This window comes from Caretta caretta, chromosome 4, assembly GCF_965140235.1.
Source record: "Caretta caretta isolate rCarCar2 chromosome 4, rCarCar1.hap1, whole genome shotgun sequence".
Classification (NCBI taxonomy): domain Eukaryota; kingdom Metazoa; phylum Chordata; order Testudines; family Cheloniidae; genus Caretta; species Caretta caretta.
In genome coordinates, this window is record NC_134209.1 from 106627712 (window position 1) to 106641322 (window position 13611).

The 13611-nt window shown below is 43.6% G+C and overlaps 1 protein-coding gene across 2 annotated transcripts in view; it reads left to right on the forward strand.

The window, feature by feature from the left end:
• Nucleotides 1–6145: 6145 nt before the first annotated feature.
• Nucleotides 6146–13611, forward strand: part of BEND4 (BEN domain containing 4) — a 35253-nt gene continuing 27787 nt past the window's right edge. For both annotated transcript variants that reach the window (XM_048848475.2, XM_048848476.2), the window contains exon 1: nucleotides 6146–6778. In XM_048848475.2, coding sequence (XP_048704432.1) covers nucleotides 6364–6778 — 415 coding nt within the window. In that variant the 5' untranslated portion in view covers nucleotides 6146–6363. The remainder of the gene's footprint in view (nucleotides 6779–13611) is intronic.

Genomic DNA, 13611 nt, shown 5'->3' on the forward strand with positions numbered 1-13611 from the left:
CAGTTTGAATCACCAAACAGGCTAAAAACAGAACCATGCACTGCATAATCTCTAACCTCAGGGGACAACAAAAACAGAGAATTGCTGTGTCAATCTCATTTCCTTGTTAAGCTCATTTTTATAAACACAGGCCTTTGGTTTTGAATGCCCACACTTCAAATAACATTTACCTGTCAACAGCTGCTGAAATATTGAATCCCAGTCATCTTTTCCTTTGAGCTTCACTATTTTGTTTCTTTATTCATAAACATGAGCAACTGAGCTGAACTTAAACTAACTAGCTACAGCTAAATATTTAGTGAAGCAAATTTTGGCTACTCTGCTTGCAGAGTGGTTTCGATTACAAGGGAGAGTTGCCAATCTCTGCTCATCAGGGCTCCAAATGTGTGGAGCAGCACTGGCATTTGGGACCCAAATCTTGCTTAGCATTAGAACAGCTCCTTTGAGTAGGAGGAGAAAGATTTAGCCCTGGCTTCAGAAGGTGGAGATGAATCAGACTTGCTCTTTGAGTACTGTGCTTTTAAACACCTTTAAAGAAGGGGTAGTTGATGATTGATAGCCCATGTCTAAAGTGGGTATTTTTCTATCTGCTGACAAATATGCTCCTCACAATATTTTCGAGGAGGAAGGTATACATTGCAGTGTTGGTGTTTTTTTTCCTGGAATCTTTCTTTCCATCTTTTCTCTTTTTCTTAATTAGAAGCTGCTGTAATGAGGGCCTCCATATACCCGCATTCAAAATATCACTCCTGTTACCTATTCCAAATCCTCACCGTTAGTAAATAGCGGAAAGCATGCTTCAATGGTTTGGTAATGGAATACATAACCTTTCACTTCTGGGTCTGCTCCAAATGACAGTGACAGAAAGTCATTATTGTATGAAGGCTGCTTGGAGATGTATGTGAAATTAGTTGGTTGTGTCCGTTCTGTTTCTCCTGAAAAGCACTCATCATTTCTTATGTTGTAAGAGCATCAAGGCAAGAACCATGTCTTCAAATGTATTCACACAGTGTCTTAGAAAATGGGGCTGTGATGCAGATATATAACATAAATATTAAATAATAATAATCCAAAGACTACATGATCTGCAACTGCTAGCAGCAAATATTTTCAATAGCCAATGATGGGACCACTAGATGGGGAGAGCTCTGAGTTATTACAGAGAATTATTTCTGAGGTCCCTGGCTGGTGGGTCTTACCTACATGCTCAAGGTCTAACTGATCACCATATTTGGAGTTGGGAAGGAATTTTTGCCCCAGGTCAGACTGGCAGAGACCCTGGGGGGTTTCACCTTCCTCTGCAACATGGGGCATGGATCACTTGCAGGTTTAAACTAGTATAAATGGTAGATTCTCTGTAACTTGAAGTCTTTAACTCATGATTTGAAGACTTCAGTAACTCAACCAGAGGTTAGGGGTTTATTACAAGAGTGGGAGGCTCCAGCATTAGCCTGTGTCATAAATATAAAGGGAAGGGTAAACCCCTTTGAAATCCCTCCTGGCCAGGGGAAAGCTCCTCTCACCTGTAAAGGGTTAAGAAGCTAAAGGTAACCTCGCTGGCACCTGACCAAAATGACCAATGAGGAGACAAGACACTTTCAAAAGCTGGGAGGAGGGAAGAGAAACAAAGGGTCTGTGTGTCTGTCTATATGCTGTTTTCTGCTGGGGATAGACCAGGAATGGAGTCTTAGAACTTTTAGTAAGTAATCTAGCTAGGTATGTGTTAGATTATGATTTCTTTAAATGGCTGAGAAAAGAATTGTGCTGAATAGAATAACTATTTCTGTCTGTGTATCTTTTTTGTAACTTAAGGTTTTGCCTAAAGGGGTTCTCTATGTTTTTGAATCCAATTACCCTGTAAGATATCTACCCTCCTGATTTTACAGGAGGGATTTCTTTATTTCTATTTACTTCTATTTTTTATTAAAAGTCTTCTTGTAAGAAACTGAATGCTTTTTCATTGTTCTCAGATCCAAGGGTTTGGGTCTGTGGTCACCTATGCAAATTGGTGAGGCTGTTTATCCAACATTTCCCAGGAAAGGGGGGGTGCAAGTGTTGGGAGGATTGTTCATTGTTCTTAAGATCCAAGGGTCTGGGTCTGTAGTCACCTAGGCAAATTGGTGAGGCTTTTTACCAAACCTTGTCCAGGAAGTGGGGTACAAGGTTTTGGGAAGTATTTTGGGGGGAAAGACGCGTCCAAACAGCTCTTCCCCAGTAACCAGTATTAGTTTGGTGGTGGTAGCGGCCAATCCAAGGACGACGGGTGGAATATTTTGTACCTTGGGGAAGTTTTGACCTAAGCTGGTAAAGATAAGCTTAGGAGGTTTTTCATGCAGGTCCCCACATCTGTACCCTAGAGTTCAGAGTGGGGGAGGAACCTTGACAGCCTGCATAGAATGCAGCAACCCACATCCTTGATAGACTGATACAAGCACATCACCCTTGTACTCTGATCCCACCAGTGACACCCAGTCTGCTTCTGTTGTCAGTTCAGCCCTTTGGTCCTAAACTTCAAAGTTGGGTCAGTGCAGCTATATCAGTGACCATATCTCCTATATGACCTAACTGTGTTCCTCTGGACCCATGCAGTTCACAAAGCTCTGGGCAAAGATTGTGATAGCTGGAGGTCACTCCAGGGGCTTCCGCTGTGGAAGGAGCTTTGTGAGGTTAGACTAATCCAAAGTAACACTTAAGGTCCTACATCCATCCTCCTCTTTGAGCAGCTTTTGCACCATAACCAGAGGGAAAGGGATAAAATAATGACAACAAAACATACAGATGTATATCCCAAGAATAATATCCTATATGAGAGAAGGGATAAAAAACAGAAGGCTCCATGAAGACCAGGAAGGACCTCAGCATGCATTTCTGATGTACAGAGGAAGCACTTTGATCCTACCATGATGGGCACTACAGGAAAGACAGATAAATACAGCACATAACACTACTGTTCCATCATCTCTGTTGGCTGCCTGTGTTTATTTGAACCTAGCTATTGAGTTCATATGATATTGTATATTTTAATTATTGTAATGGCCTTACATGGGTGCAAATTAGTATTAATCTATAAAATGAGATCCATAGAATCACAACTGGCACTAATTGTTACCCCTCTTTATTAAATTTAACAGAAAAGCCGAGACTCAAATGGACACTGAAGATGAATGAACATGGAAAATTCTTCCATCCAGAGGTGCTCTCTCCAGATCAGAGCTGAGGCATGTTCATGAATGTGGGGAAACTTGAACTGAAGTTACTAGTGCTATACCTGTTCTGGGCTAAAGAGAGCAAGCACTTCATTCCCAAAGACTCACAGTCCAGCACATTTCACCAACACCACATCAACTGGAAAAAATTCCAGTTGGTAATGTTAATGTCATAATAATTAATAATAATAAACCCATGAACTAAACAAGCACATCTTGGGGAGAAAAGAAACTGTAAATTAAAAAGCTCATATGTGAGAGTTTGTTACCACTGTGTACTGGTAGGCAACACCAGACCACTTCAGTGACCCTGTAATTTCACACAGCCGTCTGTGCAAGAAAGACCATGAGGGGTGAAGAGGAGCACGAAAATACCCATTGGACATTGAAATACTCCTTAAATATTAAAAGCTCCGGACATGGAAAGGGAGCTGCGTAAAGCGAAGAGACAGCGGCTGGGCACCCAGGAGAATTGTGGTGACTCAGAAACCTTCCTGGTGCTGTGGGAGGAGAGGTTGGCAGCAATCCTAGATTCCAAGGCCAGAAGGGACCATTGTGATCATCTAATCTGACCTGCTGTATAACACAGGTCCTAGAACTTCCTCCAAAAATTCCCTACAGAAGATCTTCCACAAAAACATCCAATCTTGATTTTAAAATTGCCAGTGATGGAGAATCCACCATGACTGTTGGTAAATTATTCCAATGGTTAACTACCCTCACTGTTAAAAAGTTACACCTTGTTTCCAGACTGAATTTGTGTAGCTTCAATTTCCAGCCATTGGATTGTGTTAGACCTTTTTCTACCAGATTGAAGAGCCCATTATCAAATATTTGTTCCCCATGTAGATATTTATAGACTAATCAGGTCACCCCTTCAGTTTGTCTTTGTTAAGCTAAACAGATTGAGCTCTCTGAGTCTCTCACTATAGGGCATGTTTTCTAACCTTTTAATCATTCGCATGGCTCTTCTCTGAACCCTCTCCAATGTATCAACATCCTTTTTGAAGGTCTGTGGCTCAGCAGATCAAGACCATCTCCTATTAAATTCATTAGAAGGCCCAACTAACTTCAGTTAGTATTGGATCAGGGCCCAAATGTACTAGACTGTCAGCTTTCAAGATCTGTGTTTAAATCAGGGCTGCATTTTAGGCCAGTCAGAAGGGACAAGGCAAAGGGGAGGAGGGAGGATGCTAACCACACAGATTATAGATTTTCTATCAAATGATCATGTTCATGCCCCTCCTTTAATCTTGCTTCAGCACGGAAATGGTGAAGTTTGATATCAAAACATTTCATTTCCAAGTGGAAGATCAGTATTCTTACAAAACTTTATTCCTATTGCTTTATTTCTATTATACTAAAATGAATTAAAAATTAAAAAATTAAAAAACGCTTGGTCAAAAACACAGTCTATCAGAAAACAACAAAATATGATTGACTTTGACGCAATAAAACAGCAACAACTGTAACTGCAGCCTTATTTAGACATTTCTGGCTGCCCCAAAGAATGGAGTCATTCTGCTAGTCAAAAAACCTATCATCTCTATAAAAAGTCCAGCTTTAAGAAGTTTACTCTACTTTTAGAAATGAGATTGGCTTAAGATTTTAGGCTTTAATTACTTCAATAAGGAGGATTATTTCTCATTTCACTGAGAGCGATATAAATAAAATAAATAAACAAATAAATAGGGCTGAAATGGGGGAGCGATGACCACAATAAGTAGCAGCCAAAGGCACGTGATGACAGGGAACTGATCCCTCCCTTAAATCTAAGTAAAGTGCTCTGTAATTTTACTCTAAAAAACCAGTGGGTTTTTTGTTATCCTGAGAAATTGGAGCAGCAGAAGTCGGAGAGGAGTGGGACAGAAGAAGGGAAATGTTAATGCAAAAGATGAAATTGCCTCGCATGAAAGAATGAGAGGTTCGTTATCGTTCATTTTTCTCCAACATATCATTCAATTTCAGCTGCCTCTCCTCTCAACCAGATCCCCACCATTTCTCAGAAACGTCTATCTCTGGCATCTCATTCTCTTCCTGTCTTTCACCGGTAAATCGTTCTTTCTTAACTGTCCCTCTAACGGTTTGGGGCTGAGAGGAGATGATAGTCATCCACGTGTCCGGCTCCTTTGAGCAGTTTGCAAAAAGCAGACACAGAGGGGTGTTGCAAATAATGTTAAAGGTAATTAATCACGCGGATTCCTAGAAATCTGACATGCATGAGTTACAGTGAAACCGCTTTTATTTCGCCATGAAATGCTTTTGCATAATAAGAAAGAAAATGTCCTCTGTGCCCTAATCAGCTCTGACAGTCCCTGAACTCCCAAACACTTTTATTTATGGTGTTATTTATTTCAACTCTAATAAATGGGAACACGGGCTGCGATGGCAGCCTGCGCGAGGGAGGGAGCCACCCGGGGATGGGGGGTGAATGGCAATTAGACACCGAGGTAGCCTGCAAGGTGCCTGTGCGTGCAAACCTGAGCCACACGCCGCCAGCAGCACGGAGAGAGGGGAAGGGAGCGGAGCTCAGCGCCGGGAGAGGCAGCGGGAGCCGGGCACAGCCGCCACAATCACAGCCGCTGTCGAGCTCTGCCAAACTTGCGGGGCCCCTCCCTTCGGATCTCCTCAAAGTTCCGTTTACACGGCAGGGGAGCCAGAGGCGGGGCGAGCGGCAGCATCCTCCCAGCGGCACAGCGGAATCGGTGACCTCCCTCCCCGGGGCGCTTCTCCTTCCTGCTCTGCGGCTCGCCTCGCCGCACAGCCAGAGGCGCTGCAGCCCGCCCCAAGCAGGGCTGTGCCAGGGGCCGGGCTGGGAAGCGGCTGGTCCGGCGCGGCGGAGGCGCCTCCCGCGCTCGGCCCTTGCCCACCTGCCTGGGCGCAGCCCGCCCCGCGGCTGGGCAGGGGGCGGCCGCCGGCTCCGCGGCCGCGCCAAGTCCCGCCCCCCTACCCCATTATCATTAGCAGCGATTACCCTAAACACTTGCTCTTTGCCTCCCGTCTCCCTCCAGGCATTGGCGCGGCCGCCTGTCAATCACCCCGGCACCCCAGCGCACCGGGCTCCGCCGTGCCACAGAGACAGGCGGCGGCGGCGGCGGCGGCGGCAGACGCAGCCCCGGCGGGAAGGGGGCCGGGGAGCCGCCGCCGCAGCGGCGGGATGCTGATGATGATGGAGGAGGAGATGCAGGCGGCAGAGGAGGGGCCCAGCCTCCCCAGGCTCTACCGGCAGAGGAGCCCCTACAGCGTCCTCAAGACCTTCCCCAGCAAGAGACCAGCCCTGCCCAAGCGCTACGAGAGACCCACCATGGTGGAGCTCCCCCACCTCCGGCCGGCGGGGCAGCCCTTCCCGCCCGCCGCCTCCAGCAGCAGCGAGCCGCACCACTACCCGCCGGCGCCCGGCTCCTACCCCGGCGGGCCCGCCCGAGCCGCCTCGCAGGGCCACCCTAGGACTCCCGCCGCGCCGCTGGGGCCCCAGGCAGCCTCCTCCTCCTCGGCCCGCTACGGCCACGGCCAGCCGGGGGCCGCGGCCAGCGGCGAGGGCGGCATCAGCAGCAGCCTGGAGCTGAGCGCAGGTACCAACTCTTCTCGGCAACTTCGTGCGGCACTTTCCGAGGGGCGGGCGGGCTGCCGAGCGCCGGGGGAAGGCGGCAGCGGGGGGGCTCCCTCCCGGGGGACAGTCACCCTGCAGCGTGGGGCTACACGGGGGCCGCCCCCTTCCAGGGGGGTCGGGAGCGCACCTAAGAGGGGGGGGGGGAAGAGACCCTGCAAAATGAGGCTTTACCCCCACCACTTGGGGCGGCTGCTCCCCTATGGGAAAAGGGCTCAGCCTCCCCCAGCAAGCGAAGGGGATGTGCTGCCAGCATGGGGAGGATGCGGTGCCAGAGGCATAATTATCTCAGGCTTAATAACTAAAGTTCCTGCACACCCCTTGGGACGTTAAGGGTGGTACCTAACGCACATGAAACCTGCCCAGAAAGGAGAACGAGCCTTCGCTCTCTACTAGGAAGCAGGGGCGGTTCCCTCTGTCCCCTTGTTGATTCCAAGACAGCGAAGCAAACCTTTCACGCCTTGCCTAAACCTTTTGCCATCAGAGGGATTAGTTCCTGGAAGGAAACCCACTCAGAAAAAGCTGCATCAAAGATTGTTGATGCCTTTTCTGGGAGGGCTTTTTCGAAAGCTAATCTTGATGTCTCAGAAGTGCTCACCTCAGATTTCTGCCTCTGCACATCAATGTACAGAGACACCACAAGGCAGAAAGCTTCCAGGTTCCCAGGACATCAGTGACTTGAGTCAATGAAATTTGCAAATCAGGGAAGGAGAATGGTCTTGGGCTTTTTGTCATAGAAAGCAGATAATAGAGTGGTTAAGAGGCTATAATTAAGAAAAAGAAAAATAGATTTCTTGCTTCTTTGCCCTATCTTCACACAATGTAGAGAGGAACAGGAGATCAAAATAATTTTTCTCTAAAGGCATAATATATTAAGATGTCAATGCATATCTTTCTTCTAGTGGTGGTTTGGAGTTAAAACCTACATAGATCTTGATGTGCAACCTAAATTTGGCATCAGGAAATGGGAAATTGCATCTTTAAGCAGAGTACAATCAAAAATGAATTACAATAAATCCTATATAATTGCATAGGTCATTCTCTTTAATGAGATTTTATTAACCTGACTGTCAGGCTTCTGAGTCAGGCAGATATTTTATCTTCTTCAACTGATAAAAGTGTCAGCTATAAACCACCCTATAAATATTCATAAATCTACACATCTGTGGCAGCCTATCAGCATCATTCTTTTGGACATTAAAAGCATTCTAATTACTTTCTGTCTAGCAGAGCTGAAATGCTGCCTGTTATAGTATGTGCTTGGCAGGCATGATTGCTTTTGTTTGGCATCACACACAGCAGCATCCTATTTTATATACTGATGGTCCAGAAAATATTCAGGGTGTGACTGAACAGGAGGAAGATTAGGAAGCACCATCTGGTTTTGATAACATTGGGTATATTCACTCATCTGGTAATTTTTGACACATCATTGATTTATTTTAAAAAATTGGATCCTGATTTGGTATGTTGATGTTTGCCTTTGTAACAAATGTGAGGACATTTCTTTACTAAACAGCAGGATAGTCTAGTTAATAGAATATATGGCTATGTTTTAATGCCTATTTTCTCTCCAGTTTAACTAACACATTGGTAATATGCTAAAATTTGTAGAGATTTTAGGGAAGTAGCAAACAAGGTTAATCCTCTATATATAGTCTGAGAATTAACCACTTTGAACAAACTCCATAACCCATGCCACTACATCATAGTTTTATAGAGGAAGAAGTAGAGAATTTAAATAATTTAACAGTATTATTTCACTGTCTTATGGAACACAGTACTAACAAACATGATACTTATGATTTCTCTACAGAAATGGAATACTCTAGAAGATATGTATAACTGTTTGGTAAATAAATGTACAAGGGCTTATTTACAATAGAATGTTCTGCGCAGAAGTCCTATCTTTTGAGAAGCAGAAGTTTGGACTTTCTGCTGTATTATTGAATCATACAAGTATTTATGTATGGAATTGAAATTTTGCCATTGACTTCAATTCCACACACCCCACTCCCACAGAATAAGAATGCTGTTTGCAGAGTTCAGCACTGTTGAGCTCTTGCCTCATTGCCTGCTCATCCACGCCATACCTTTCATACAGCTAGCCACACAGGCATGCAGAACACAGCTCATAAAGCGTACAACTATGGAGGCTAAGCAAGAAGAACCCAATACAAAGGGAGTGGTGGTCACAAGTGGGGCCAGATTAAGGCACAGGCCTTATAGGCCTATGCTTAGGACCCTGCATTTTGGAGAGAAATTATATTAGAAGTTCAACTTTCATTTAAAAATGTCTATAGTTCTTATGGCTCTGAAGAAAATCTTGAAAACATGAACAGTATAACCAATGCAGTGATGTCTGCCTGAGTTTGCAGATAGCCTGAAACAATAGCTCTAAGATGTAAACTGGTCCACACATCTCTATGTAGTGTTAAGTCCAAGCTCTACTGCTGAGAGTGAGGACTGCCAGCACCATCCTGGCAGATGACTGTGTGTAGCTATGGCTACACTAGTAAAAAAAAGGTGTGCGTTTACAATGAGGTGGCTGACATGTAAATACTCACTTTTTTCCTGGTAGACTTGACCAGTGCATCAGGAGAAGAGTGCAGTGGGCCTGGTTTATACACTCTGGCTGCCGGATGAGTACTGGGGAGGCCAAGCTGCAGATTCCAAGGGGTGAGGGGTTCCACTCTCACCTACTGGCCCCAAGGAGAGGGAAAGCCCTGCTGCTGCTCCCAGGGTAAGAGAATGGCCCTTCGCTGCCATTCTTGCCTCTCTTGGGAAGTAGCGGATCCCTTCCACCCTAGTCACCAGACCACTGCACAGAGGTGGGGCCCTGTATTGGGTTATATCTAGAGCCTTGGGTTGCCTTTATCCAGTCAGTCACAACTCAGACTCATAGATAGACTCTCAGATATTCAGGTCTGAAGGGACCATTATGATCATCTAGTCTGAACTCCTGCACAATGCAGGCCACCGAATCTCACCCACCCACTCCTGCAATAAACCTCTCACCTATGTCTGAGCTATTGAAGTCCTGAAATCATGGTTTAAGGACTTCAAGGTGCAGAGAATCCTCCAGCAAGTGACACGTGTCCCATGCTGCAGAGGAAGGCGAAAAACCCACAGGGCCCCTTCCAATCTGCTCTGGAGGAAAATTCCTTCCCGATCCCAAATATGGCGATCAGTTGAACCCTGAGCATGTGGGCAAGATTCACCAGCCAGATACCCATCTAACATTCCATCACAGGCCATTAGGCCTATTTACCATGAATAGTTAATGATCAGTTAATTGCCAAAATCATGTTTTCTCCTCCATAAACTGTCAAAATCAAGCCAAAAATTTGTATTAATAATCCTTGGGCAGACTTACTCTAACAAGATAATCATCATCGCCACCCCACTTACTCAGGCCTTTCCTGAGTGAATAGATTTACTGAATTTCAGGGCACACTGCAAGCTATAAGGGTTTTGTTGGACCAATAGACGAAGTGAATTGCAGAGTCAATTGTCACTGTTAGAATACTATACTATCAGTAACCTAGTGTTCAAAATTTAGGATTATTACCTAGAACATCCCAGTTAGTTTTTAGGTGAAGTTAAAAGTGATGATCTTAATCTATATATCCCTACATGGCTTGGGTTCTGATCAACTTACAAACCTCCTCTCTACAGCTGCATCATCCTGGCTTTTGACTGATTCATAGATATTCTATGCTCAATATGTAGACCACTATTACGCAAGCAGATTGCTGCACTCTTTACTAGCTGTGTTTTAATAGACGCTTTGTAGGTCATTTTTCAGCAAATCCAACTGGGAGGTGACAAAGGCCCTGGGTCAGAGAGACAGGCATAGGTAACTGTGGCAAGGTCCCTATCTGAGAACACCGTGAACTCCTGGCCAGATATAGGTAGAAAAAAGGCACACTGCTGCTACCTGAGAATCTAAGAATAGCTTAGTATTTATTAGAAACCCAATCTCCATTAGCTCCTTATTGTGCTCAACATTGTACAAACACATTGCAAGCGACCGTCCCTGTCGCAGGGATCTTACAATCTAAGTACCCAACAAAGAGAAAAATATTCATTATCCCCATTTTGTACATGAGAGAACCGAAGCACGAAGGTTGGCAATTTCAAAATCACTAAGGGTTTTGGCCCCCCAAAACCATTAGAAGTTAATAGGAACCAAATGGGAATTGGGCATGCAAATCCCCCATAGCTTTGAAAAATCTTACCCTAAGCAACTCGGCCAACGTCACATAGGAGGTCTGTGGCAGAGCTAGGAACTAAATCCAGATCTTCTTAGTCACAGTTCAGTATTTTGATCCTAAGACCATCCATCCTCTACACTGAAGAAAAACCCCAGAAGTTACCACTAGGGGTAAACATAACACAATTTGGGATGTGATGACAGTGATATTCCACCAACTCACTTCACAAAAAATTTTAAGGTGGTATATGAACCAATGAAGTTTGGGAACTTCTGGTGTAGAGGAAGCAGATATTACATCCACCTTCTCATCTAGATAGTAGTTATGCTTATGTGTCTAAGGAACTGTCTGGTCTTGTTGAGTTTCAGACACCTCACTCGTAAGTGAAATAGTTCAGCTAGGAACTGTCATTCTTTTAATTGTCTGATCATGATCTATTAGTATTTTATGGGCCTGATCTGGCATATCCTCACCGTGGACAAAACTCCTGTTGAAGTACAAAGGGAGCTTTGCAAGAGTAAAGACTGGGAGAATCTGGTGTAATAGAATTACAGGGTTAGTGAGGCTTAAGGTAGAGCTAAAGTAATACTAGGATAACTATTGATCCAATTTTAATTCTGTGCAATCATTTCAGCAGAACACTTCTTAGGAAATACATATATATTTCACATTACATCAATTAAGAATCATGGATCGGTGTTATTCAATAGCGTTCATATAAAAAACAAAAAACTTATCCATTTCTAAGTGATGATAAACTTTGCACAATGCTTTCATTTCTAACTGCAGTCTGCAAAAGCTAAAATACTGATTGCTGCAATATGTGCTAAATGGGCAGACCTGTGTGTTTTTCCATCATAAAATACTAGAATGAAAACTCATTATTCATTCATCTCTTCTAAACTTTCATTTTTATAATATTAAGAATGGATGAAAATTTTAAATATTTTTCCATACTTGGTGTTAAATTGTACTAGATCAGATACTAAATTCAAAATTAAGCCAATACTCTTATTTCCTTTACACTTTGAGCAATTGTCATATTGAGTGTGGCAAATGCACTATAATTTCATAAAAATTTGTTGTTTTTGAGTATATTGTAGATTTGATCTTTACTGATTTTAATGTACAATACGGTATTCCAACATTTATATTTTACATTTATATTTTCCTATCTTTTAGGAAAAAAATTGTACCGTGTTTAATCCTATTTCAGTTGTTTTCATATTTTGTCCCCTTGCAACAAGGATGCATAAAGTGTGAGTAACTGCTTCGTCAATTGGGACCATGGTGATTAAAATGCAAACAGTAAATACAACTTCAGGTCTGGAATCGGATTATAGGATTAAAATGAATGAAAAAATTGCTGTGTATTAGGATTGCAAAATTCCAATCAATATTATCCTTTGATTTTTTTTCTTTTTTGCTAAGGGAAGTGAAGAAATTAGAGAGATTCCACGTCTTGAGACTGTTAGTGCTTACATTCTGACTGACATAAAATAAAAGAGTTATATTTAGAAAGCTCCAGTATCACTAGTATCACTATCATTTCTGGAATTTATCTCGGTATTTGTTTACATTGTATCTGGTGGGCTATACCATATGGTTTCTGGTTCATCATTCTAAGGGTTAAAGACAGCAGTACTTACATAAGGTTTTAATAGAGATAGTAAACAACACTGAATGTGAGATTACACTGAAGTATATAGGTGATGTATATCCGATGAAGTGAGCCGTAGCTCACGAAAGCTAACGCTCAAATAAATTGGTTAGTCTCCAAGGTGCCACAAGTACTCCTTTTCTTTTTGCGAATACAGACTAACACAGCTGCTACTCTGAAACCTATATAGGTATTATGTAGCGTTGCTACTGGGGTACAAGGCTGAGTGCATGGTGCCTTCCATGACTTAAGAGGGCAGGTGTTCCTGTATGTAATAGCACTTTTGTAATGGTGGTTTTATTAGTTGCTGGGAGTGGGAGGTTTTCCTACCTTTTTAAAATAAAGAAAGAGTGGTAGGAGAAAGCTACTATATATGTTTTAGTCTAGCCCTGCCTCTGGCGCACAGCCTATACAGGAGCTTGTTTGTGGGTCCTCAGAAGCCAGCCTACGGCTGTCATCCTCATTCCTGTGCCAGGAGATTTCTCCCTCAGTTGGATCCAGGAATTTTAAAGACTTATGCTGGTTTGTCCCTTTACCTTGTGTAAAGGGGTCAGAATGGTGAAGAGAATCTTAACCCATGTCATTTCAAATGCTCTTCAGGGAGAGGTGTACTAAGCTCATGAGGAGCAAGTAGATTTTTCCGCGAATAAACAGCCTTGTGGAGCTAACAGACGCACCAGCTCTTGAAAGCATGTGGGGGAGTCTGTATTTTCATGCTAACTGTGTGGTGTTAGGCCCTGTCACCTTCTTTAAAAATTATGACCAAGATTTTTAAAAGCAACTAAGGATGTTAGGTACCTACCTTGAGACACCTTAAAGGTGCTTGATTTTCAAGGGGCCTGCTGTGTTCATCACTTTCTGAAAATCAGGCTACTTTCAAGGTGTCAAGCTGGACTCCCAAAACACAGACACACATCGTAG